Source organism: Oryza brachyantha, chromosome 7 (assembly GCF_000231095.2).
Source record: "Oryza brachyantha chromosome 7, ObraRS2, whole genome shotgun sequence".
Classification (NCBI taxonomy): Eukaryota; Viridiplantae; Streptophyta; class Magnoliopsida; order Poales; family Poaceae; genus Oryza; species Oryza brachyantha.
The window spans coordinates 1,304,802-1,331,446 of NC_023169.2; the positions used below are offsets into that span (position 1 = coordinate 1,304,802).

The following is a 26,645-nucleotide window of genomic DNA, read 5'->3' on the forward strand; positions in this document are numbered from 1 at the left end:
ATATCCAAACTTTTTATTCCCATCTAAATAACCCCTTACTTAGTTAATCCAGTACAGTACTAAGCTACTAGCTGTGTTATAAGTGTAGCTAGCTAGCTCAGTGATTCAAGCATTTCAATGGCTTCCAGCTCGAGCTTCCTCGCGACGGCCATTACCGTGGCCGTTGTGCTCCTAGTGGGCAACGGCAGCACCGGCCACGCGGCGCGACGCCTCGCCGCCGACACGACCGAGGCGCCGGCGCCGGCTGCCGCAGTTCCGGCCATCCCGAAACCGACTGTCCCCACCGTGCCGGCGGTGACGTTGCCGCCGATGCCCGTGGTGCCCGGCGTGCCAAAGGCGACGACGCTGCCACCGATGCCCGCCATGCCGACTGTGCCGGCGGCGACACTGCCGCCGATGCCCGCGGTGGTTCCCGGCGCCGGCGTGCCGGCGGTGCCAAAGTTGTCGCTGCCGCCGATGCCGTCGATCCCGGCGGTGACGCTGCCACCGATGCCCGCCGTCCCCGGCGTGCCGATGCCGTTCCTCGCGCCACCTCCCAAGGCGTAAACCTAGCTAGGTAGCGTGGTGCTCGACGCATGTCACGATGTGTGTGTGTTTATGCTGTTCCGTTTGTGTGTCAATTAATTGTAAGTTTTTTTTTCTTTTTCTTTTTTGGCATGGCGTGTGGAGTAGATGTTTTGTCATTCTTTCATGTATGTACAATATGGACTTTGTGCTTAATTGAGTGCTGGAATCGATTTGGTGTAATTAAGTTTCTTCACAATAATTGCTAGATTGTTTATGTTCTAATACTTGTCGTTCTGGACGAGGCTAAAATCAAATAGCTGTGAGTATGAATAACTTTAAAACTATTTACTTTAGAAACATGGAGATTAATCTTGAAATTTAATTCATATATTTATTATGTTTTATATATTGTAGTAGAAATAGCGGACAAAGTTGTTTTATAAAGATCAGTATTATAGAATTAGAGGAGTATGGTATTAAATTCGCTAGGTAGACTGATCGTCACGTAAAAATGAAAATTCTATCCATATCGTAAAGATTCAACAAGTCCGAAGTATGCCACAATTTTTTTTTGGCATACTGTGAACTCTGGGTAGAATTAGCTAGTACTTTCTCCATCCCTAAATGTTTAATGTTATTGATTTTTTTTATATATGTTTGACTATTTGTCTTATTCAAAATATTTATATAATTATTAATTATTTTTATACTATTTTATTTATTATTAAATATATATTTTTTCATATATATATATAACTTTACATATTTTACAAAAGAATTTAAATAAAACGAACGGTCAAACATGTGTCAAAAAGTCAACGGCGTTAAGCATTTAGAGACAGAGAACGGCGTTAAGCATTTAGAGACAGAGATAGTATTATTGTACAAACTTGTACAAAGTGAGGGTAGCTAAACTGGCTAGGTTTCTTGCAATCGAACATCTATCGACTGTCCACCTATGTTCAGGTCCTAAACTTACACACGTGCTTTCTACAGCAACAACGAGATTGACGAAAAGATATGCATGTGGGCAAACATAAAAACTTATTCTGTTTGACGTTTAAGACTGATTCGGTTAAACTTTCACAATTCTCAGAGTAAATAATTTCTTAAACACATCATTTTTTTTTCGAAGTTTTGTTCGTAAAAATGAGGGCGAAAGAGTAAATGTTCATGGCCGTGAGGGAGCATTCGGCCTGTCTAACAGTGAAGACCTTTCAATTTCAATTTTAGACTTTCAGGCCCACTAAGCCCAACTCCATGGAACACGGTGGGGAAAGAGTTCACCTGCATCATGTTTGAGGACACTAATTTTTCATTCTTTCAGGCCTGGCCTTTTCTGATGAGAACTCCAAGTGAAATTGTCATGTGAGCTAAGAGCATTGTAAATAACTCATCTAAATTTAGTCATCTATATCTTCATTTGGATGATCATCTAAAACAGTTTTATACTTCATATCTCTTTGTACTCTATCCAATCATGTATATATGACATCCTCTATATTTTTTTAAGGATGGATACAGATCATCCTAACCTGGATGACATCTAAAAATAGACGATAGGATGGTCGTTCTGTTGGAGCTCAATTTATAGTCTCCATCCTCTATTTTCAGAACGAATGATAGGATAAATGAACTATTGAGGATGCTTTAAATTGCTAAGTACTTTTCCAAAAGGGCATTTGGCGTGCATTCCTTCTGCTATATCTAATCCCCTGTTTCCTAGATTTAGAAACAATAATTGAATTGTTAGCTTAGACAATCATTTACTGAATATGGATTTCATCTAAATACTCTTTTTTTTGGCATATCATCTAAATACTCATTAAAAAATTTAAAATATTTAATAAAATATATTAATATCAGATATCACCTCATAAATATGTAATATCAAATTTGACTTCTATGAGTTGTGAAAGAAACAAATTAACTTTTTTTTTGCGGGGAAGAAACAAATTAACTTGAAACTAGTGCATGCATATTCATAGTTAAATTTGTTATTATAATTGTGATTTTTATAAGTCAAATTTAAACTTGCATTTATATGTTTATGGAGTTACATTCTCTTATATTAATTTATCTATCACTATTTAGACGTGGCACGTAAGAAATAAGTGTATATACATGAAAATAATTTCCCTTTCGCTAACTGCTTCTCAGCTCAATATGCATCACACCATGTGAACCATACCAACGTAGAATAGCTGAAAGTTACCTGGATTTTGTATTTTAGCCCGGATTGGTTTGGGCCGTCCATTCAGATATCGCAGCAGCATCGAATTTTTTTTGAAACAATGTTATTTTAATGGAAATCGTAAAAGTAGAGCCCATCCCATGAAAATCACAAATTTAACGCTCTGTCGAACGATGGGTATTCGATTGGAAACTGTTGTTGTTCGACAGGGACCCTATCGAACACTCACCGTTCGACGGAGCCCACCACCTGACGCTACGCGGCCTGTCAAACTACTACATGCCGATAGTGCCCTTCCACTGCCTGTTCGACAGGCCTCTCCCGTGACCCTGTCGATGATGGCTCCTGTTGAGAGCTTATTGAACAGGGGGCAGTTCGACAGATGCCGTCGAACTCGTAGCCTCCAATTTCTTTTTCAGTCGACTGATGGCCGTTCGATACAGGGCCTATCGAACTACGGCAGTTCGAAAGGATCTTAAATTTGCGATTTTCCTCTGATGATTTCTAATTTTATTATTTTCATTAAATAACATTATTTCTCAAAAAAAATTCTAGCAGCATCACGCATGTTACTCACGACACGTTGCAGCATCAACTATACCGCGAGATTTTTAAAAAATATATATATTTAAAAAATAATCGTTTCGCCTTCCGCGCGCTACCGCGACCGCGACGCCTCGTCGCGGCCTTGGTGGTAGAGTACAAGAAGGAGCCAAAGCTTCGCCTCCACTCCACGCAGCCACACACGCACGCACCACACCAGCCCCGCGCGTCGCCGTCCGGCGAGGCAGCCTCCCCCTCCTCCTGGCCACGCACGGGGGTAGCAGCTAGGTGAGGTGATCAGGTGAACAATGGCGGCGATGGCACTGCAGGTGGTGGCCGGCAGCGGCGGCGGCCAGCTCATCCCCGTGGTTGGACCAGCCGCTCATCGGCGGGCGCGGGCGGCGGCGTTGAGGCTGCCACGCGCGGTGGCGTCGGACGCGGCGGCGAAGGTGGGCGAGGAGGAAGGCAAGGTGAGGCTGGGCGGGTCGGACGTGGCGGTGACCAAGCTCGGCATCGGCGCCTGGTCGTGGGGCGACACCACCTACTGGAACGACTCCGAGTGGGACGGTGCGTACCACTTCAGTTCAATCCATCCATGATTCCATCCATCAATCCGTCGAATTGTTCAAGCAAGCTACTGCTGCTCCATTATCTTCTTTGATTTGCTAGCTACTACCTAGCTTGTTTTGTTTGTGCTGGTGATTAAACGATCAGTTGCTGCTGCTGTTATTGCTTCCAAATTTAGCTTCAGGTGAGATCTGCTGTTAGTTGTTACTATCTGGTTTCTCAGCGTCTGAAAGGAGCAGAAAGTGTGACCAGGTCATGTTTTCCATGCGCATAAGGTGCTTGTTGCATTGCCTCCCCGGTTGGCTTGCACTTGCACGCATGTCACTTCAATCCTCTCTAGTGTGAAATCTTTTGTCCTGGACTACGACCATCAGATTATGAGATCAATCCCTCTTGCTGAGCCACACCATCCACAACACAGTGGCTTATTGTTCCGGACTAGGACCATCAGAATATCTGATTATTGAGCTAGTTTGGTGTTTTCCCTTCAAGAGGGCCCAGTATAATTCTCTTCTTGATTAGTTAATTATCAACCTAACAAGTCCCTATCACTGATTATTTAATTACCAACTCCATCCTTTTCCTGTTCTTCCTTCTCTTCCATGAGATTTTTCTTCTGTAAGGTCTCCTCTTCAGGTGTATGCAGTTGTCTTTGCCTTTGTTGTATATTTGTTTCTACTCTCATTTTGAGAAGAAATGTCTTCCAAAAACTAAAGTAAAGAAAAATTGAGAAGAAAATGTGCTTCCTTTGATTTTATCAGACAGGAGACTGAAGGAGGCTAAAGCAGCATTTGACACGAGCATAGATAATGGGATGACCTTCTTTGATACAGCAGAAGTATATGGTACAGCGGTAAGAAACTAAAACACTTATGATTCCTTATTCATTCTTCCACACATCAAAATTCTGAAGGTGCATTTAACTTCTAGTTCTTCTGTCCTTCAGCTGATGGGAGCAGTAAATTCTGAAAGTTTGCTCGGAGGGTATGCCATATTGTCATGTTCTGCTGTCTGTCACTCCAAAATTTTGCAACAGTAATGTGCGGCAATAGTCATTTGGTGTTTTCTCTCTTGCCTTCAGATTCATCAAGGAAAGGCAAGAGAAAGGTCAGATCGATGTTGCCGTCGCAACAAAGTTTGCTGCGCTTCCATGGAGATTCGGCCGAGGGAGTGTTCTTTCTGCACTGAAGAAATCGCTTGATCGTCTTGGCTTATCTTCAGTTGAGCTCTACCAACTTCATTGGTCAGCTTGTCTGCTTTATACCTGACACCTACTTCTCTGCAAAATTGAAGCATTTTTTTTAACCCAGCTGCTTTTTGTTTCTCTGCTTTCAGGCCAGGCCTATGGGGGAATGAAGGTATGTGGTCTGATGCAATCTATCTATATAGGGCTTTTTTACCATCCCACCAAAAATTTTAGTACATTTTCTGATACCTCAAGGAACCACACTTTTTATACTAAAAAGTGTGGTAACTTGAGGTATTTTTTCAAGGATGGTAAAAAAGCTATCTATATAAATGTTTTGGTGAATTTGATTAGCTAGGCAATTCTAGCATAACTAAACTTCACTGTTCTGACATCTCTGAGCATTATTCAGGGTACCTTGATGGCCTTGCAGATGCTTATGAGCAAGGCCTTGTAAAGGCCGTTGGAGTCTCAAACTACAATGGTTTGTATTCTGGCTTTGGTCTGCAAATTATATGATATTGTGTATTCCTTAATTCTCAAGCTCTGTTTTTATACAAGAGAAACGCCTTCGGGATGCACATGCGCGTCTGAAGAAAAGAGGAGTTCCACTCGCTTCAAACCAAGTAAACTACAGCCTAATATACAGGACTCCTGAGATTAATGGTGTGAAGGCAGCTTGCGATGAGCTTGGCATCACCTTGATTGCTTATTCTCCAATAGCCCAAGGTGAGAACCAGTTCCTCCATTTTGTTTGTCCCAGTTGCCTCGTTGTATGAAGTGGTATTTGCAGTGCTGCCAATATAATGTTCCTCGATTTCGCCAATCACATTTCTTTTACTGACTCATTTCCATTGTTCAGGTGTTCTTTCAGGAAAATACACTCCAGAAAATCCTCCTACTGGTCCTCGAGCAAACACATATACCCCTGAGTTCCTCACCAAGGTCGTATTATTGAACCCTTAAGCTAGCTAGTTTATTAACATACAGCTTCAGCCTGGATGCACCAATCTTCAGTCTCTGGCTCTCTGCCACTCAACCTTGTTTATCTAAATTCTGAAAGTGTTTTATGTCATATAAATACACAGCTCCAACCACTAATGAACAGGATCAAGGAGATTGGAGAAAGCCATGGGAAAAACCCAACTCAGGTGCTGCATCTACCAACTCTCATAATCTGCTCATCCATGCAAGCAAAAGGAATCAATGTCTCCAAATAAGATGGTCAGTAACTTGCAAGGAACATAAGTGCAGTTCCACTGAAACAATTGTTCTTTCTTTCTTGTTTCAGGTGTCACTGAACTGGCTGACCTGCCAGGGCAATGTGGTGCCGATCCCCGGAGCCAAGAACGCCCGCCAGGCCAAGGAGTTCGCCGGAGCGCTCGGCTGGAGCCTCACCGGTGAAGAGGTCGAAGAGTTGCGATCTCTGGCACGCGAGATCAAGGGCATCAAGATGCCCATTGAAGAGTCATAGACAATGTGACTGAAGAAGTTTCTTGCGTGCACTCTTCATTTCAACATCCAATGTATAGTGCTGAATTGCTGAAAGGAGGTGTATTGATTATAACATTCAGTAGAAAACGTTTAAGGCGAAAAACTGGGGAGAAAGTGTAGAAAATGAGCTAGAAATTTCAGCCTGCATGACTAGAAAAATGTTTAGTCAGACTTCAGCCAGCCCAGTGATGATTCTAGTGCCATTGACAATGTATCAGACTAGACATTTCGGCGCGTGTGACTAGAAAAGAGAAGGACATCTTGATGCACCTCCATTAAAAACAAGTTTACAAATCATGGCAAGAAATATAGTTAATATCAAGGGAAAATATGCTTTTACTTAAAAAAGGATTAAATCAAATATGTGATTCAAAATTTAGCACCCTCATCTTTTTGTTTTTTTTTGCTTCTGCTTATGCTTATAAGTTAAAATTTAAATTTTTAATCTTAAAATTGGATTGATTTTGGGGTTTTTTAATTGAAGTTTATTTTCCAGACTTGACTTTTAGATTACTAAGAATACATATATAAATATTTTATTTGTAAATTATTTTTTGTTTGCAAATATGCCATTTGTCTTTTTTGTCACATAACTACTCTATAGATTGATTGTTCTCGGTTTTTTCCTCAATTTTTACAAGCACGCTTTCAAACTACTAATCATTAATTTTGCTGCAAATTTATATATAGAAGCTTGTCATCTTACAATTCTATAGTAGATTTTTCAACTTTATAGTATTTAATTTTATCATTTATACTATTAAGTAGCTATTAAAAAATCAGATAATCTTTCATCATCAAAAGAACCCAACCTAAATTTTAAAGCTTAGCCAGGAGAAAATTCCAAGTCAAGCCTTTAGTCTGGTGTAGTGCAGCTTAGATTTATAAATATTGTGATAAACTCTCGATACGTAGCTTTGTTGTTTCGTAAAGTTTTAGTTCGGTGGTATTTACTGTGTGCCGGTTGAAAAAAAATGTCTATGCAGAAAAAATATCACCTCCACCCACCTTTTGTACATTTTATTGATCTTTTGAGAGCTGAAAGCTCTGCCTCTGAATACGAAAAGTTGTTCGGATCGGAAAGAAACCATGAATGACCACTTGTACAAACTATCAATGAAGTAATTTTATAGGAAGTTTAGAGAATTACAGATAGTCCTTTTGGTTTTTGTTTCTTATCCATGCTTTTTTTATTATACGGTAGACATGCACATAACACACACTCAAAAATCTTATCCATGCAAATTTTTTTTGCGATTATATGATATACACGTATACATCACTGCGCACGTAACACAACGTACTATTTGTGGGCACTAAAATTTAAACCCTTATAAGTGGAGCCATAAACTCACAACTCTACCATCACAACACATGTGTTTTCCTCTTATCCATGCACGCTTTTTGTGTCTTAGAAAAATGTTTTTTTTTGTGGAGCAAAGCATTTGTGTTTGCAAATGTCTATCAGTCTATGGACTAACTTTCATGCAACAATCATATAGCAAATTAAACAATGATCAAACCTCATTATTTTTCCTTCTGAACGATGGATGATCTATGTATTTTTTTACGTAAGAAGGATGTGCCTCATTTTAAACAGGAGAAACGGGATTAAATATTATTTCAAAAGCTTTTTTTATCATTATTTAGAAAGTATATGAATGTACCGTATTTTTCAGTGTAAAAATTTAATAACTTAAGATACAATATATCTTAAAATACTAAAATTTTTAATATATATCAAGATACTTCTTAAAGACGATAAAAAAACTCTTATTTCATGAAGAAACGAGACCAAACCTTACCGTATGCAGTTAATTAAAAGAGAATTTTCGTACTAATTGAGAAAATATCTCTATATATCAAACTTTACCTAATATCTTTATATATATATAAAAGATACTAAATTTTATAACTCTTAATTACCCTAATTAAAAAGGCTTAGCGAAAGAGGGCACCTCCAATACTAAGGCCATGGTTCTTTCAGCTTGAGATTATTATAATTCAGATTATTAGAAGTAAGCTGAAAGAAACAGATAACTTATTGAAGTAGCTTATTATAATCCAGAGCCCAGCTTATTATAATCTGATAAGCTCTTTTAGATGAGCTTTTTCTAGCTTATTGGGTGAACAATTAGACTCTAATAATCTTAGAAAAAAACAACTCATAGCTTATTCTACTACAGATTATAACAATCTAGCTTATAATAATCTGACTCAATAATTTAGATTATAATAATCTTAAGCCGAAAGAAACGGGGCCTAAATGCTTAGATAGGTGCTTAAATAGTTGATCAAGGTAAGTACTGCAATTAAGAGTCTAGTGGTCCAATGCAACAAATGAAGCAAATGCTTAAAATATTGATCTTTATTTGTAGCACCTCTATAAGCATTAGGCCAGTATCAATACATGTTTCATGGGATTTATGCATATTAAATAGGTGTCACATCAGCAAAAATGCTGACTTGGCAAAGTTATTAGACGAGGGAGTTTCATGAAATGAGAGTAGTTTCATTCCTATAAAATTCATCTGGCTCAATTACATAGTTTAAAACTATACATTGAGACCGACGATAGTACAGTAGAGTCTGCTCCCTTTGACATTTGCATATCCACCATAAATGCTTAATTGATGTTGTAACATCGAGGGGTCCGATGCCAACGCTCTCTTGATATTTTTTTGGCTATGTGTTCTCGCGCCTCATCAGGAGTCGATGCTGCAGGAGCAGCAACTCTTTGCATATAGCACCTTGTTAATCCTAGCTAGGTGGCTAAAATAAACCCGGCTTTTTATTGAAACGTTATTCCAAGCATCTGCGTTGGAGCTGTCCTAACACATTCACTACCAACAAACCAAGTACAAGCAAAACGTCGATCTCCTGCCCACTATACTTCCTCCAAGGATCCCAGCAACCACCTCCAACCATCATGTCACGGCTGACGTCTCCGCTCAAGAACGAAAAACCTTTGATGATTATAAGCAAGACACGCGCTTACTTTTTTTTTCCTTCAGGAATTAATCAAGAAGTGACATCTTTCTAGTAATTCTCTCCTTTGAATCCATAAAATTCCCATGTTGGCCAATTCCCGTGATTTCTATAGAATTCGATAGCATGGCTGCGACCGGTACCAGTGTTGAGAATCTAACTCCAACATGCAAACCCGAGCGATGAATTAGCATATTATTAATTAAATATTAGCTTAAAAACTTAAAATTAGATTAATACAATATTTTAAATAATTTTTCTATAAAATATTTGGACAAAGTTATAGTCGTTTGGAAAATATATATCAGAAAAATTGATGGGTAAGAAGTTGAGAGATGATGTAATTACTTTCCTCCATGTTCTTTTCCAAGAAATAAAATACAGGATATGCAGTTCTATATTTTCTTTTGCTTATGCCCAAGCCAAAATTTTAATTTTTAATTTTTAATTTAAAGTAGATTCTGAGTTTTTTTATCGTAGTTTATTTTTCGGTCTTAACTTTTAGATCATTTAGAATACATATATATGTTTTATTTGCAAATTATTTTTTATTTAAAAATATACCGTCAAACGATGCACCCCACGAAAAGTGTGATTTTTTGTAAAAAGACTATATATATAATTTCATAAAACAGTATTTTAAATCTATTTTCCAACATTATATTATTCGATTAATTTACGTGCACTCTCCCAAAGCGATAGTATACCGCACAGATAAGCGGCCAGTGGCGCGTCCACGTGGCTACCCGCCAAACACTCTTGTCACTCTTCCTCTTCGTCTTCCTCCTCGTGCGTCGTGGCCAGCCAAACGAAACTCGCGCGCGCCTCCCTCCCCGCCCACCACTCGCCTCGCCGTCGCAGCCCAAGAACCGCCGCGAGCTGGGCGCTGCAGCATCCAAGTCCAGGGCGGCGGCTTCCCTTTGCTTTGGCCCGCCATGATGGCCATGCAGGTGGTCTCGGCCGGTGGCTGCTTGCTGCCCCTCCGCCTCCTCCCCAGCCGACGAGCCGCGGCGGCACGGCCTCCCCGCGCGTCCGGCGCGTCGGCGGCCGCCGTGGAGGAGGACGGCAAGGTGACGCTGGGCGGGTCCGGCGTGCCGGTGACCAAGCTCGGCATCGGCGCCTGGTCCTGGGGCGACACCACCTACTGGAACGAGTTCCAGTGGGACGGTACGTTCTTGATTTCTTTTTTTTTTTTTGGCATTATCTTTTGCAAGCATAATTCAGTCTCAATCTTGTGCTGTTCTACCTGCAATCGATTGAGTGACCAGTTCCTGGTTTAGGATCTGTTCATATGGGCAGTTTGGTCTCTGAATTTCTATCTGCTATCTTCGAATTGGTTCCTCGCTGTACTGTGTAGAGTTTCCTGTAGTTGATGAGCTAGTTTTCAGGTGCAAATGCGTTTATAGTTTTAATCTGCAAGGCATGAAGTAATGCTAACTGAGATTACAACCTAGAACTAAGAACTGGAATAATCATTGTAGTACTGTTTGCAATTGATTTATGTCCCAAATTTACTGCAAGTGATCTCTCCTGGTGAATTCTGGCACTGTTAACACTTATAATCTCTGGGGTCAATAATTCAATATTGTCTGAAAAGAAGACTATGGGATCAAGTCTCTAGGTGAATCCTGCATCATGGACACGGTCATAGATTTGTTCTCTCTGTTGTCCCAATGTTGGAACTTGGTACAGATTGTAAAATTTAACCATGCATTGGTATGTTTTTGAGGGACTTTTGATGTTTCTGTAGCTCAGAAGGCACCGGCCATCTAAGGCTATAAGATCAGAAAAGTGTGACTATTTAACAAGGTTTTGTTTGTTCGCGTTACTTGTCTCCTGCTACTTGGTGGTTGTTGGCCGAGCTGAAATCGTGGTCATACATCCCATGTGCATGATGTGCATGTTGCATTGCCTGTAAGAAACCACGTGCCACATGCAAATCTTCGCGAAGTTTCAGATCAACATAATTTGACCTGGAATGTTAACGAGAAAACATATGAAATATCATAAATCTCTCATGTAGTTAGTGGAGCAGACAAATTTTCTTAATGTCAGTGACAAAAGTACTGGTGACAGTCCTCCCTTAATGTGATGAAGCACTCTGAAATTTGCCAGATAGGAAACTGAAGGCTGCTAAAGGAGCATTTGATGCAAGTATCGATTGTGGAATAACCTTCTTTGATACTGCAGAAGTATATGGTGCAGGGGTAAGAACAACCATGCACATGATTTCTGATCATTCTCTGGTTCATTTAAAGGAAAATCTAACATTTTGTTTTGGTTATGGATGTTTTGAAGATATCAGGAGCCATAAATTCAGAAAGTTTACTAGGAAGGTATATGATGTATAACTGTTATTATTCCAAATATACGACAATTATAGCACAACATTTGTTCTAAGTTCCCATTTGCCATCAGATTCATCAAGGAGAGGCAACAGAAAGAAGAGGTCAAAGTGGCTATCGCGACAAAGTTTGCGGCTCTTCCGTGGAGGCTTGGGCGAGGAAGTGTTATTTCTGCACTGAAGGACTCATTGTCCCGCCTTGGCGTCTCCTCAGTTGAGCTCTACCAACTTCATTGGTTGTCTCGTTGTCTTTTCACTCAAATATTATCTGTTTATTAGTTCTTGCTAGTTTATTTAACTGGTGTCCTCATCTCCTTTTCAGGCCAGGGATATGGGGCAATGAAGGTATTCTTTTAAGATACCCATATTTATTTAAGTGTTGGAATAGACTTTATTTGAGCTGTATGTAGTAAGCAGTGGGGAGCAATTACATTGTACTTACATGATTCAGGTTACCTTGATGGTCTTGGAGATGCTTATGAGCAAGGACTTGTAAAGGCTGTTGGAGTCTCAAACTACAGCGGTTGCAATCTGACATCAAAATTTACATATGATGCAGTTTGTTGTGCTAGTACCTCTTTTCAGAAGCTAATTCCAAGAACGTTCTTTTCTATGTTTTGGTACAGAGAAACGTCTCCGGGTTGCTTATGAGCGGCTCAAGAAGAGGGGAATTCCACTCGCGTCAAACCAAGTAAACTACAGTTTGATATACAGGAACCCTGAAGAAAATGGGGTGAAAGCAGCTTGTGATGAGCTTGGTATTACTTTGATCGCATATTCCCCGATTGCCCAAGGTAGAATTCTGGTTCATCTCTTCACATTTACCATTCAGCTATGTTAAGTTCTTTTTCCTGCAAAAAGGGGCTATAGTAGTCATTGTTCTAGTTTATATGCAAATGTCCTATATCAGAACTGAAATTACTTCATCGATCATCATACCATTTGCTGAGTGATTATCCAAAATTAAAGCCTAGCTTAATCTATCTCCTCTGTTCAGGTATTCTTACAGGAAAATACACTCCAGATAATCCCCCAACTGGACCCCGGGGGCGGATATACACTCCTGAGTTCCTTACCAAGGTTCTGTTTTTTTCCTATTATTACTATAATCTTGTGGCATCCTTGTTCTTGACTCTCTTCTTTCATTTCAAACAGCTCCAACCACTTATTAACAGGATTAAAGAGATCGGAGCAAGTTATGAGAAGACCCCAACACAGGTGTTCTTGCTGCCCAATATTTCCCCTTCTTAAGTCTTACCCATTGCCAAGAACTTGGTAGAATGCAAATTATTCAGACATACTAACTTAAGGGGGCAAAATAAATTGGTCCTTCAGCAAGCTCACAAGCAACCTGGAGATCAGCAATATAACTAATGCTGAAACTAAACCACTAGCACTTCAAATTCTCAAAACTTTGGGTTGTATTGATTTATATCCAAATTTTTTTCATGACATAGTAATTAATACACTAATACTAGTGATTAAGCAAAGTTGTGTCGGTTTCTCTCTGCACTTTGTTCAGGTGGTCCTGAACTGGCTGATCTGCCAAGGCAGCAACGTGGTGCCGATCCCCGGAGCGAAGAACGCCGAGCAGGCCATGGAGTTCGCCGGCGCGCTCGGGTGGAGCCTGACGGATCAGGAGGTGGAAGAAATGCGCTCCATGGCCCGCGAGATCAAGCCGGTCATCGGGTTCCCGGTCGAGAAGCTGTAATTTCTAGTCAGAATTTTTTTTTTCACTTTGGGTATCTGATAGTAACACCATCATATACACACAATAATATAACCATAGTTTAGCTTAGGCACCGTGTATACACAGAGATTATTGTGCTGTCTTGATGTTTTTTGGGGACAGTGATTAATTGGGTTATCCTCGAGAAACCAAAGATTTTGTTCTATTTTCTCTAGAAGAAGATAAAACCTGTGGCATTTTCGTAAGTTAAAAAAGAGCAGGCTACTTGAAGCCTCCCACAGAGACTGTTTGGATCTAAGGACTCTTTTTAGTCACTTGTCACATCGGATGTCGACGTTAATTAAAAGTATTAAATATGGACCGATAACAAAACTAATTGCATAAATAAAGGTTATTTTATTAGACAATTTTTTTATGCCTAATTAAGCCATGATTAGCAAATGTTTACTATAGCATCACATGCGCTAATCATGGACTAATTAGGCTCAATAGATTCGTCTCGTGAAATAGTCCAAAATATAAGGTGTGTTTTATTAATAGTCTATATTTAATACTTCTAATTAGTGTCTAAATATTCGATATGACAGGAAAAAAAAGTTGTGGGGATCCAAACATGGTCTTAGTATTCAATCTATAGAAACTGCACGTGATCTTGCTCATTCATTTTGCAGCGTTTGAATTTGGAGCAGTAGTGTAAAAATGACTTTTTTAAATATAAAAAAGTATATACTATACTGTATATACTGTAATAAGGGAGTATTACTATTTATGGCGCCACGTTGTTTTATAAAAAAAGAGTCATTTTTACACTGCAAATTACAAAGCTTACATTGTGAATTCTTTTTTGAAATATAATGGTACATTGTGAATTTTAAAACTTATAGATGATGTTTAAGTACTTGCGTTGTGGATTTTAAAACCTGTACAATATTTGCTTTAAGTATATATACACTATAAGAGAAATAGATAAAAACAATTAAGTACCTACTTGAAACTACTTGAAAGAGAAGATACCAAAGATAAAAAAAATAAACTTACCTAATGCGCAATGCACCTAGTCAATGTCAAGGCACATGATGACTACAAAGTAAGACCATAGTTAAATGTCGTGTTATTTATATGTAGTAAATACTATAATGTTTAAGGTCTGTTCTTCAGTTAAGTTAGGGTTCAACAAGAAAATATATTCTCTAACATCATATTGGTATCAACGTGCATATTGAAAGACGTAAAGTAATTTTCTATTTCTTATTCAGCTCTAAACTTAAGGTTGTCTATAGCAACATTCTCTATTAAGAGAATCTCTAGGAGGGGTCTAAAATTAATCCCTAAATCTGAATTTTGAAGATTAAGCTAGAAAACCTATTTCTAACATGTTCCTAAGTCTTTTCAATATCTATGTTCTAACATGTTCCCAAGTCTTTTCAATATCTATGTATGTCTAAAATCAAACTCTCTTGTATCCTAGGTAGAAATATATGTGTTCAATACAAATTATTCAGTCGGTCTTCTTTTAGAGGAGGGTGTAATTTTTATAGCTAATATTTTTGCATTGCCTCAATATAAGGTATTGATGAGTAAAATATTTAGCATTCTTATGTAGATGCTCCGAGCTCATCTACCAATGTATATAATACAAAGATTAATGTACTGATTATGTTAATCTCTTTGTTGCTAGTTAACCACACAAAAACCCAGTAGCTATGATGGTCTCTATCATTTTGCGATTGTAACTGTTTATAAGTTAAAATTTAATTTTTAAAACTTAAATTCAGACTTGATTTTAATATTTTTCATCGCGCTTGATTTTACAATTTTTAATTTGGAGCCGCTATGGATACGTATATATAAGTTTTACCTACAAATTAATTTTCATTTGCAACAATACAATTTTACTTTTTTCTTCGAAAAAGCAAAAACAATGGCAGCCAATATCTCTACCCAGAATGCTTGTTACTCCGTACCTGTTTGTAAGACCATCAATTGCCTGTTACCTGCTCTGGTTCCATATTATGGTCATCTAAAAATATTAGCATTCGCCCGATAACAAGTGCTCAACACTAATTATGCTGGTAACACGAAGATATACCATTTTTAAACTATTGCCTTCGCCCCGTAACAATTGCAGTTACAATTCAAATTTAAACTATATTATTACACTTATTATCCCACGGAGGTAATAATTTTTTTTTCAAAACAGCTATTTATAAAATAAGGATAATGCAGGTGGTACTCTTGCACCGTAGGTAAAGGAAATTGTTATGCGTACGATTTAATTATCCGATTTACGTATGACTCAACTATCGAACGAATACAGTGATATTTACTTCATCTTTTTGTGTAATCAATATTGGTTATTATTGTGTTTCGGTGATACGTAGGTATACAATTAGATCATACTTTATCTTTATCTATCTGTGTAATCAATATTGGTTATTACAGTGAAGGTATACAGTAAGGTCGTACTTGAAAAGTGTACTATGGGTCGTGCGGCGACTGAACAGACAGCATTATGCATGATTTGTCCATCCGTCTACATGTGCATGGGGACTTGAACCCTTTCATCAGTATCAGGTTGAATAAAAAGTAGTCCTGCATTCTTTCTCCGTATTTTTATCAGTTTTTTCTCTAATGAATATAAGTATTTTTTTAAAGAATTATATATAAAAACTAATCATCTCACCTATCACCAATTATATAGAATCTGCAACAAAAATGAGAAAAATATTTTATCTTCGTGTTCCACCATCCTCAACCACTGTCTAGGTGGTTTTCTACTGGTCATAAACGGAAGAACATATTGCTATTTTATCTTTTCGTCGAACCTGCATGAATGCAAAGCAAGCGAAGTGCCGGCCAGCTGCGGCCGGTGAACGACGCCGTTGCCAAGGAGGGAAGAAGCTCCGGCAGTCCGGCGAGAGGTTCTGACCGAGACTCCGGTGAGAGTAGGAGGAGGTCTGCACGTACATTCGTGAGGTCACTCCAATCTTCTATACTGGGTTAATTGAAAAAAACCAAACGATATATTCATAATTAAAAAAAATTAAAAATAAAAGTTTTATATACGTACTCTTAGTTATTTAAAGTTAAGTAAAAATTTAGTAGTAGAATTAAATTTAAATTTAAGATTAAAAATTTAAATTTTGACTTAAAAACTTAATGAGAAAATGGGGGTGCAAGTTTTTAGACGTTGGTCTGGTCAGCTTTACGCAGAGGCCTGCAACTGCATGCTGCTGGACTGCTGGAGTGTTGGAGCTTTGACCTCTACTTGTACTTGCATGATCTCGGAAAGATTTTCTGGCACGGCCGAAGGAAATTAAGGATGTTGATTGAAGATGTTGAGGGGCTGTTGGTATCCTCTTGTCCCGTACAAGATTTGAACACTTATTATAAAAACGTAGATTATTAATAAAATTTATCTATAATTTTGGACTAATTTATGAGATAAATCTATTGAGCCTAATTAATCCATGATTAGCCTCTATGATGCTACAGTAAACATGCTCTAATTATGAATTAATTAGGCTTAAAAAATTGTCTCGTGGATTAGCACTCATTTGTGAAATTAGTTTTTTTATTAGTCTATGTTTAATACCCAAACATTCGATGTGACATGAGGCTAAACTTTTTAGCCACATCTAAACAACCCCTAATTCTGTCGCGTAGTCTGAACTTTAGACTTATTTTAGAGTTTTCTTAATAATAAAATTGATGTAAGAGCATCTCTAACAACTCATCTATACTATCCTCTATCCTAAAAATAAAGGATGAAAACTACAAATTGAGCTTGAACAGAACGACCATCCTATCATCTATTTTTAGATGTCATCCATATTAGGAGAGTGAACATTTATATTTGGATGATATCTCTCCATCCTCCAAAGAAATATAGAGAATGTCATATATAGATGATCTGATGGAGTACAAAGAGATATGAAGGATGAAACTGTTTTACATAAGATGAGTTGTTAGGGATGCTCTAAGTGAGCAATTCACTCCACTCTAAATTATAATCATTTTAAAAAAAGTATAGGAATTAAGAAAGTGTGTGAGAATAATTAAACCATCCTTGTGATTAGTTCAGATAAAAAGATGGTGGAGAAATAGTTATATTTTGTAACAATTGTGGGTGGTTAAAATAACTTCATTTTGGAATCGAGAGAATATAAGAGCTTTTATTACATTAAATTTGTGATTGGATAAAGAAGAACAAGGGATGAAGAAGAGTTGTTATTATAAGTTTATAGGGGTGAAAACAATAGACATAAAATAACTTATAAATAAAATTTTTATATACGTATTCTTAGCGATCTAAAAACCAATTATAAAAAATAAACTTCGATAAAAAACTCAAAATTAACTCTAAATTTAAGGTTAAAATTTAAATTTGGTTTATAACCGTAAGCATAAACGAAAAATTGAAATCTATATCTATAACACGAATCCGACATGTTGTCTGAGATAAATTGCGACTGTATGTCTGTATTTATATCAAGCAATTGGCTGTGTTATTAAACTCAGTTTAAATCATCCGCGATATGTTATTAATTCACGTGATATAAGAAATAAATGTAATCTCACCACATGGTAGTAAGCTGTTAGCACGGTGAAACCAAAACAGTATTAGTAATTCTTACTAGCGCAACGTAATAAATAAAAAGGATTTATTCTTTCCCTTCTCTCCTCTCACCCTCTCTACACACCATCATTTTTTTTACACAAATTATCTCTCGTTTACGAATATATTTTCTCTATAAAGAAGTAAAAGATTGACCTAAAAAACAGTACGTACGTGACGTCCAAAATATCCGACGGTTCGTCAACCGATCCTCTCTTCCATACAAATGCCAGACACGTCTCCCTCACTCCCTATCTGCCTATGGCTGGGTTCAGTTTTTTGCAAAATATTTTATAAAACCATCGCGTCGTCGGATTATAGATACATTCGCAGCTTAATTATAAAATAAATTACAGATCGAAGAGAGCCTAATTAATTCACCATTAGTACATATGAGTTACTGTACCACTTATAATTAATCATATACTAATTAAGCTCAAAAGATTCTACTGTATATTTAGTTTTAATGTTTATATATATTTAATACTCTATTTAGATGTCTAAAATTTTAATGTGATGTTTTTGGAAAATGTGTTTTGAGAATACTTTTTAGGCCTATACTATATCTCTTCTGCTTTAATTTCCGCAGGAATTCGAGCCCAACTCTTCTTCCAGTTCCATTCTCCATTCCCAAAGATCCCACCTCTGCAGTGCAGGAAGGAAGCAACAAGGTTAGTACTAGCTCTCTTCGATCGATGACATGCTCACTAGTTCAATCACTGCTTCTTGTTCCATCCTCTTGCTCTTTCTGAATCTTCAGTGCAACGAGAGCCCGTCAGAGAGGATTTTGCGGTTGCGAGGCACCATGGACGGCGAGGGTGCAAGGCCGGCGATGACGACATGGAAGAGGCCCTTGCTGTAATCAAGATTCTCTTGAAATCTCTTCTGATGGATCATTCGATTTCTTGTTTGCTGTTAAAAAAAAAACTGAAGCTTTTGTTTCGTTCGCTTGCGTGGTGCAGCCCGGACGGCGAGCTGGTGGAGCTGCTGTGGCAGGACGGGGCCGTCGTCGCGCACGCGCAGCAGACGCACCAGCGATCGTCCGGCGGCGTCGTTCAGGCGGCTGGCAGCAGCGGCGTCACGGGCGAGGAGACGGCCGTGTGGTTCCCGGACTGCGGCGGGGGCGGCGGCGACACGCTGGGCATGGACAGGGACCTGTACTCGCAGTTCTGGCACAGCTTCGCCAATGTCGACGGGCACGGGGGCAGGGGAGCGGCTGCCGCGCTCGCGCTCACGCCGCCGCTGCCGCCGGCCAGGAGCGACGGCGTGTCGAGCCGTCTCGACGAGGCCGGCCGGCTGAGCATCTGCGGCAGCAACGTGGTGACGACGCCGGCGCTCCCTGCGGACGACAACATCGACGACGGCGCGCCGCGGCCGCAGCCCGACGCGCGCGCCGGCGCGTCGTCGTCGGGCGGGTCGGGGAGCTGTTCGCTGTTCAAGCGGGGGAGGGACGAGCTGGACAGCCGCAGCGAGGTCGTCGTCGTCTTCCTGCTGACGCCATCATCAATAGGTCTCAAGCCTTCTTAAATTTGGATTAAATTTGTTCGAAATGAACTTGCAGGAAACCGACTTCGAGGCCGTCGGCGAGACCCCGCCGTCGAAGAGGCCGGCGACGAAGCGCCGGACTCGCGCCGCCGAGGTGCACAACCTGTCGGAGCGGGTAAGGCCTGAACTTGAGATGACACTATCTGCAGTAAGGCGAGTGTTCTTCATTTTCTGTGTGCTGCTTCTTTCTTCAGAGAAGAAGGGATAGGATCAATGAAAGGTTGAAAGCATTGCAAGAACTGGTGCCTCATTGCAACAAGGTAAACTATTTTTCAGAAAAAAAAACACTCAACTTTGTTTTGTTATCCTGCGGGCCATGTTCTTTTCAGTTTTTAGAGGAAAGATGAAAGATTATTTGATTTTTGTGATATCTATTTAATATTATAAACGATGAATTTAGTTACTACAAAGTTAAAAATCTATTTTGGAAAGATAAGAGGATGCACTTCTATATAAAAACTTTTTGTAAAAAATATACCGATTAGTAATTCGGGAAACGTGTGCCTAAATGCTAAGCAAAGATCTGATAAAAATCTAGGTTAAAGAACACAGTACAATGTTATTGGCATGGTTGAATTTCGTTGCACATTTGATGATTCCAGTTGTTTTTTTTATTCTTCAGACCGACAAAGCATCGATACTTGATGAAGCAATTGAGTACCTGAAATCCCTGCAAATGCAAGTTCAGGTTTGAAATCACACTTCTCCATTTCTCTTTCTCCACGTTCATGCACAGCAATAGCATTGCAAAACCTTCTTGATCAATCAATTTTGGTACTTGATTGCGAGACTGTCTGTGTTGTGTGTTCAGATCATGTGGATGACTACCGGGATTGCACCGGTGATGTTACCCGGTGCTCACCAGCTGATGCCGCCGATGGGGATGAGCTTGAATACAGCATGCATGCCTGCGGCGCAAGGCCTGAATCAGCTGCAGAGAGCAACGAGTTACATGAACAATCCTCCGCCAAACGAGATGCCTCAGATCCCATCTCCATCTATGAATTCACCCAGTGTTCCAAACGAGATGCAGAATGACAATCACAGCCGTGTGCCACGAAATCCCTTTCTTCACCGTAATCATACACTAACAGCAACACCTCAGGTTATTATCAGGCATTTCAAAACTGCTAATTTTCCATAGTTCCAATTCAGTTATATGACGGTATCGCCGCAGGTGCAAGGTCTATTTCCCTTTGGATCTCAAGCTGCAGAACAAAATGAGATTCAGCAGTTACTCTCTAGCACTGGCATTCCATCTTCGTCTGACGGGACCGTAACATAAGCAAGATGCTTCGATGGTCAGTACACAGTTCTTGATATTTCCAAACTTAAATGTAACATGGACATGTACTTGAACCTTCCCCATAAATGCATATGAACAACAATATTAGGTTATAAATCAGGGATTGCGAGGTATCATTCTTTTTTTTTGTCAGAAGTGTTATTATTCTTTTTAACGCTCAGGGTTTAACTGTACTAATTTGTGCAATGAACCTCATGGTTTGTCGTTATTTGATCTAATACCATCATCTGATGGATCAGTTTTTGACACTTAGTTCTGCCTTGGCATCTTGTAATCCTATCAACCTATCCCATCAATAATAGATGATCTCTGGCTCGGTTGTGCATCCATTTCGTTCTTTCGTTGTTACATTCAGTAGACTATTTTGTCAGATTAGAAAATACAGTGGGCTAGTTCGCAAACAATTGGATTGAGCATCGCTTTCATGATATGGACATGATAAGAATGTACAGGTACTTTGCATGAGGGCTCAGAAACTAGCAAAATACTAGCACTACAAGTAGCACTGAATCTTGAGCAAGTTGTTGCCTCTCTGATGCTATCCTTAATATCTCAACAACCAATCCTTTCTTAACACGATCGGTAACAGATAGGTGCATAGCTGATAAGTTTAGATTGACCATCTTAAGCATTACTGAAGATGTCAGGGAAAATCAGACATGTGAAGTGCCAGTGCCATCTAGCATCGCCAGAATACTTCTTTCAGAATATAAAATTCACAGGCATTCCCAACAAGCAATAGAATACTTGTGATGAAGCAATGTTTTGTTCCTTACCTTGTCTTTATCATCATTGACTTGTTTGTTGTGCAGTGACCAAAATGCAAGCAACTAAAGGGAGATGAACAAAGGAAACCAGAACAACTGGTCCTACAAGAATGATTTGATTCCAAGATGCAGTCTGTGTGCTGTGCTGTGAGCCTGTGAGGCCAGGGGATTGTCATGCAAGTCTGAAGCTTTGGGACACCACTCAGAAGTCAACACGTGTACCCCCGAGATCGATCCCGATGCTATTCTTATCTGAAGAGTATAGTGATCAACATCAGCTTTCTGTTTCTGGAAGGATTTTTTGGTCCATGGGAGATGAACTGGAGGATCCCTTTGCATAGAAAAGCAAGACAACAGGAAGATGCTTCTTATGATGCTACACTTATGGAGATGACATTGCCCGGCAACAATCCTGGTTCTTGTGGCTGTGGATCCAACTCGAGCCGGCATCGCAACAGCGGCACAAGAATACAACAGTGGCAATTTCACTCTTCTTTTTGCTGATGTTACACCCCTGTATGCCTCAGGAACATGCATCTAATGATTTTGGTTGCTACTGGATGAGCTGATAAACATGGCCATCTGCTCTTCAAGATTGCACATGGTTAGAAGCAGAAAGAGAACATAGGTAGACTGAACCATGTGCAATTCAGATATGTGGCACATCAAGATCATTAGAAATGCGCAGACATCGGCAGAAATTTTGCTCCTGAACCAAGAGCTACCACATCTGTATCCCCTGGGAATCGGTACTCATTGCCAAATCGCCGTTGCTTTTGCCTTTCTCATGATCTTGACTGTATTACTTGCAAGTTGTAACTAGTAGAATTCCCTGCCCAATTGAGCAGTTAGACAGAGTACAGCAAATATGATATTGCATTTCTTTGTACAGCTATAATAACAGTATCTGATCAATCTCCATAATTATGATTTGGACCTTGCACTGTTGCACATCTGGTAACACATCCTTTTCTTCTTCATACTTGCACATGTTAATGTGGTAATTTACAAATTGCAATGTCTGATGGTGAAAATGGGTGCCTTCTTCCTGTATTAATAATGTGATGATAGTGGTGTACCGTTGCTTGGTAGTTAGTTAATCAGGACAGTGATGTGCTTCATTAATCACTACTTAAAGTATATATGTATATGGCGTGTGCATCCTTGTTTGTTGGTGTATAGGCTGGGCTTTACCCATTATCTAAATAAAATCACTACTTAAAGTAATTAGTGAGTCCATTTCAGTCACTATCAATTAAGATCTGAGCTTTTGGTCCGCATTTATACGTTGAGATTTGGTTCTCGTCCTAAAGTTGCTGTAGAGTATATTGTTGGGGAAAAAATGGCACATCAAGATTGACATAAACATATCACTTTTTGTCAAAAGATGTACTTTATACGACAAGCGGTCAGTATGTTAGCATTGTATATATGTTCAACAGTACATGAACGAAACTGATAATTGAACACATACCGCAGCCACAATTAATACGTGGATCTCTCTGCATCCCAAATCTTTCATTATCAGATCGCTTTAGCATACTCGTCTTTTCGCTTTTGATTACGTTTATAAACCAAAATTTGAATTTTTAATTTTAAATTTAAAGTTGATTTTAAGGTCTTTTTTACCGAGGTTTATTTTCCAGCAATAGCTTTTAGATAGCTAAAAATACGTATATAAAAGTTTTATTCGTAAATTATTTTTCATTTGCAAATATACCGTTTGATTTTTCTTTTTCATAAAAAAAACGAAGCAATCACCCCATTGATGTTTTTAAACGTGAACACATTACACAAATGCACAGACTGTTTTAAACGGTGATGAATGGAACGAGCCTTGCAAAATACTCCCCACTTTTTTTAATAGATGATCTGTTATTTTTTTAGCATGTGTTTGAGTATCATCTTATTCAAAAAATTATAAATATAAAAAGTCATATTTAAATACCTTTAGTGATACACCAAATCATAAACAAAAGATAGTAATTATGTAACTTTTAAATAAAGCGAATGATCCAACATAGATTCAACAGTTAATGGTGAATTACTAGCTCCAGTTTTAAATATTTGATAACTTGATCATCAATCTTTTAAATTTAATTATTAATAAATTTAAAACCATCACTTTATAATTAATAAAGGTTATGTATTTTTATCTATGGCAGCATGCATTATCAATACGTATAACTTCTTAGTATTAACTTTTCCAATGAAAAAAGAATATAATTTTCCACTTCAAGCAATTGGGGTGGTGGCGCAGTTGGCTAGCGCGTAGGTCTCATAGCTATTATCGTGAGTTATCCTGAGGTCGAGAGTTCGAGCCTCTCTCACCCCAACGTTTTTTATTTATTATTTAAACCCATTGCAAACATGTTTATTTTCACATGAATTTAGCACGAATTAACTCAATTCGTATGAAAATCCACCAAAGTTACTCCATTTCAAAGGAGGTCATCTCATTTGTTTAGTTTTTTTCCCCCTGTCGTGCAGCATACATCTCTGTTGGATAAATTGGAGGTTCCTCTTCAGCTTCACTGTTGAAGGTTCTGTAATCTCTTCAGTCAGGTTAAGAAAGACATTGACTAATCAAATAGAAATAGAGCTTTTGCTTGGTAGTAATCTAGATGTGACCTAAATTAAAAAGTTTTAAGCCATGGCATTCTAGTATCACGATTAAAAGGTTTATTTAATAAAAAATTTCCACGAGAAGTGATGGTCAGCTAGTAACGAGAAGGAATGCAGGGAGTACAGCGGTTTGCTGCTGCTACTCTGATCTTTTTAGTACTGCTGACATATACTGCCCGCATCAGTATTACTTTTATCTGTTAACATCAGTAAATAGTTGCTCTTTGATAGATAGCAGAGCGAAGTGCACCAGTGGTCCCTAAACTTGTATGTATGTATCATCTAGGTCCCTGAACTCTCAAAATATAGTTTTGGGTTCCCGAACTTGTCTGGGGTTGTCATGTACATCCAAACTGGCTTTGACCCGCTCCATCCACTGACGTGGCATGTCATGGTGGCGCCTACGAGAAGGGAGAGAAAATAATAAGAAGGAGAAAGAGAAACTGACATGTGAGACCCATATGGCACCAACATCACGTAGGCGCCACCGTGACATACCACATCAGCGGATGGAACGGGTTGAAACTCGTTTGGACCTATATGACACCCCCGGACAAGTTCGGGGATCCAAAAATTCATTTTGAGAGTTCAGGGATCTAGATGACACGTGCATACAAATTTAGAAACGGCTGGTGCACTTCACTCTAGATAATATATGGTGCTAACTGTCTATACAACTAGTAACCTAGTAAGTTCTTCCTTGACAGATAACATATTGTGCGAACTGTCTATACAACTAGTAATATAAGGAGAGTTATTCCTTGACACATGAAAGGGCACCCACTGAGCATTCTTCAGGTATCAATAAAGTTATTCAGGAAACATCATTCTTAACACGATATCGCAACTCAGTAATCATGTTGTTGTTAGGAGCATCACAAGATGCACTGTTCTTGACCTGCAATTGGAGTATTGGACAGAGAAATTCAGGCAACTGGCAGCCTCTCCCAGCAGCTAGGTATTAAGATTAATTAGTTGACACGCTCATATACAGAATATAAGGGATGTGAAGGGACTGCAACAATCTACTGTTATTCCAAAAGGTTTATATGCCTTTTTTCTTGTAGTGCTACTGTGCATTTGGACCCTTTCTTTCCCCAATGTTTGCTGGTTGCAAGCAATTCATATGTGCTAGCTGCTTCTTGCAGTATTTGTAAGATTATACTATAAAGTTGAGTTGTTTGCAGTTTCATGTGTATATCTCAGGAAATGTTGCACTAGATTTTCAGGAGTCAGGATCGTTCCAATGTTGCCTTAGTTTCTTTCTAAATGGGAACCTGTAACCTGAATACGGAACATCTTTTCTTCAGTTTATCAAATATTCAGAGGTCAACATGGAGATTTTCCAGTCCATACTGAAGCATCTTAAGGTTATCAAACCAGAAGGGCCTTTGCCCCTTTGTTATCAGAACAGATAGTAAGAGCAGGTACAATAGCAGGCTATAAGCCAGCTAAGCATATTTTAAAGAGACAAGAGAGAAGAGAAAAATAAAGGTGGACTACTAATTTGTAGTCAGCTGTACACGGGCTCCAAGACAAAATGTGTGTATGACACGTAGGATCATGTGTTGATGTTTTGTATAAATTGACTATTAGATTGACTATAGATGAATTGAAACTAGTAGTTGGTTATACTATTGAACTTGCTCTAACAAAGTGCATCTTTCATTTGCCGAAAAGGATCTGTCAGGTAAGTTTTTTCCCTTTCTGAGCATCTGAACAATACACGCAATAGATTGGCTTGGTTATCTATTCCTCATGTAACTGGAGAGTCTTATGTACTCTTGACTTGTTTGGCTGTGCACTCCACCATAAAGTTGTAGAGGCTAGGTTTAATCTAATCCATTTATCTAAAAAAGATTGGCTGGTTAATAATTTGAAGTTTAAACCCAGGTTCACGAATTTCATCTCGTCTGAAAATGACTTCTGTTGGATTAGTTTGAACACTTCGGAAGTAATTTACTCGAAATATCAAATTAGAGCATGCATCACTGATCCTTTTAGGCGAGGCCAAAGGAATTTGACACCCATCTTTGTATAGAATGAAAAATGAAGTGCAGAATTAAACTCTGAACACAACAACTCTTAATGAAAAAAAAACATTACTCAGTTAATGAAATGCACAAATCCTACCTCCACAATTGCTTTTCTTAATGCTCTAATTAAACTCTAATTAAGGATCATGCACTATTCTGATTCAGTCCATGCATGGAAGAATGCACAACATTTTCTTCTTCTTCTCCCTGAATTTCTTGTAGGTCCAAGTACAGA

General features: G+C 38.9%; 4 protein-coding genes and 1 non-coding gene across 7 annotated transcripts; all 5 read left to right on the forward strand.

Moving 5' to 3' along the window:
• Nucleotides 1-117: 117 nt before the first annotated feature.
• On the forward strand, nt 118-728 carry LOC121055044 (formin-2-like). The gene has a single exon (XM_040526450.1). The coding sequence runs from the start codon at nt 118-120 to the stop codon at nt 544-546; it is 429 nt and encodes a 142-aa protein (XP_040382384.1). The 3' UTR covers nt 547-728.
• Nucleotides 729-3,443: 2,715 nt separating this feature from the next.
• Nucleotides 3,444-6,717, forward strand: LOC102704715 (uncharacterized oxidoreductase At1g06690, chloroplastic-like). 3 transcript variants are annotated; one of them, XM_015839308.2, is made up of 10 exons: nt 3,444-3,811; nt 4,573-4,664; nt 4,758-4,795; nt 4,893-5,054; nt 5,147-5,169; nt 5,410-5,481; nt 5,559-5,726; nt 5,860-5,945; nt 6,086-6,148; nt 6,289-6,717. In XM_015839308.2, exons 1-10 carry the CDS (start codon nt 3,553-3,555, stop codon nt 6,469-6,471), a joined length of 1,146 nt encoding a protein of 381 aa, XP_015694794.2. In that variant the 5' UTR covers nt 3,444-3,552; the 3' UTR covers nt 6,472-6,717. The 3 variants fall into 3 exon arrangements, with proteins under 3 accessions (XP_015694794.2, XP_006657436.2, XP_015694795.1); XM_006657373.3 differs by having other exon boundaries at nt 5,860-5,942; XM_015839309.2 differs by lacking the exon at nt 3,444-3,811 and adding an exon at nt 4,290-4,447.
• A 3,522-nt stretch (nt 6,718-10,239) lies between these two features.
• LOC102704990 (uncharacterized oxidoreductase At1g06690, chloroplastic-like) lies at nt 10,240-13,767 on the forward strand. The gene is made up of 10 exons (XM_006657374.3): nt 10,240-10,646; nt 11,595-11,686; nt 11,778-11,815; nt 11,898-12,059; nt 12,146-12,168; nt 12,275-12,346; nt 12,450-12,617; nt 12,821-12,903; nt 12,979-13,041; nt 13,346-13,767. The coding sequence occupies exons 1-10, from the start codon at nt 10,415-10,417 to the stop codon at nt 13,532-13,534; spliced, it is 1,122 nt and encodes a 373-aa protein (XP_006657437.1). The 5' UTR covers nt 10,240-10,414; the 3' UTR covers nt 13,535-13,767.
• Nucleotides 13,768-18,729: 4,962 nt separating this feature from the next.
• LOC102708265 (transcription factor PHYTOCHROME INTERACTING FACTOR-LIKE 13-like) lies at nt 18,730-22,700 on the forward strand. Its single transcript, XM_015839038.2, has 9 exons — nt 18,730-18,802; nt 18,892-18,989; nt 19,094-19,604; nt 19,693-19,791; nt 19,871-19,936; nt 20,299-20,364; nt 20,488-20,781; nt 20,854-20,977; nt 21,795-22,700. The coding sequence occupies exons 2-8, from the start codon at nt 18,937-18,939 to the stop codon at nt 20,959-20,961; spliced, it is 1,197 nt and encodes a 398-aa protein (XP_015694524.2). The 5' UTR covers nt 18,730-18,802; nt 18,892-18,936; the 3' UTR covers nt 20,962-20,977; nt 21,795-22,700.
• Nucleotides 22,701-23,994: 1,294 nt separating this feature from the next.
• Nucleotides 23,995-24,084, forward strand: TRNAM-CAU. The gene is given in 2 exon segments: nt 23,995-24,032; nt 24,049-24,084. It is a non-coding gene; the product is annotated as a tRNA-Met (tRNA).
• The last annotated feature ends 2,561 nt before the right edge of the window (nt 24,085-26,645 follow it).

Coding starts and splice junctions, on each gene's coding strand:
- LOC102708265 (XM_015839038.2), top strand. CDS start 18,937: ATGGACGGCGAGGGTGCAAGGCCGGCGATGACGACATGGAAGAGGCCC. Junction 19,937..20,298: donor TGGTGCCTCATTGCAACAAG/GTAAACTATTTT, acceptor TTTATTCTTCAG/ACCGACAAAGCATCGATACT. Junction 20,782..20,853: donor CACTAACAGCAACACCTCAG/GTTATTATCAGG, acceptor GTATCGCCGCAG/GTGCAAGGTCTATTTCCCTT.
- LOC121055044 (XM_040526450.1), top strand. CDS start 118: ATGGCTTCCAGCTCGAGCTTCCTCGCGACGGCCATTACCGTGGCCGTT.
- LOC102704990 (XM_006657374.3), top strand. CDS start 10,415: ATGATGGCCATGCAGGTGGTCTCGGCCGGTGGCTGCTTGCTGCCCCTC. Junction 12,060..12,145: donor GAGCTCTACCAACTTCATTG/GTTGTCTCGTTG, acceptor TCTCCTTTTCAG/GCCAGGGATATGGGGCAATG. Junction 12,618..12,820: donor ATATTCCCCGATTGCCCAAG/GTAGAATTCTGG, acceptor TCCTCTGTTCAG/GTATTCTTACAGGAAAATAC.
- LOC102704715 (XM_015839308.2), top strand. CDS start 3,553: ATGGCGGCGATGGCACTGCAGGTGGTGGCCGGCAGCGGCGGCGGCCAG. Junction 4,665..4,757: donor CAGAAGTATATGGTACAGCG/GTAAGAAACTAA, acceptor TCTGTCCTTCAG/CTGATGGGAGCAGTAAATTC. Junction 4,796..4,892: donor TCTGAAAGTTTGCTCGGAGG/GTATGCCATATT, acceptor TCTTGCCTTCAG/ATTCATCAAGGAAAGGCAAG.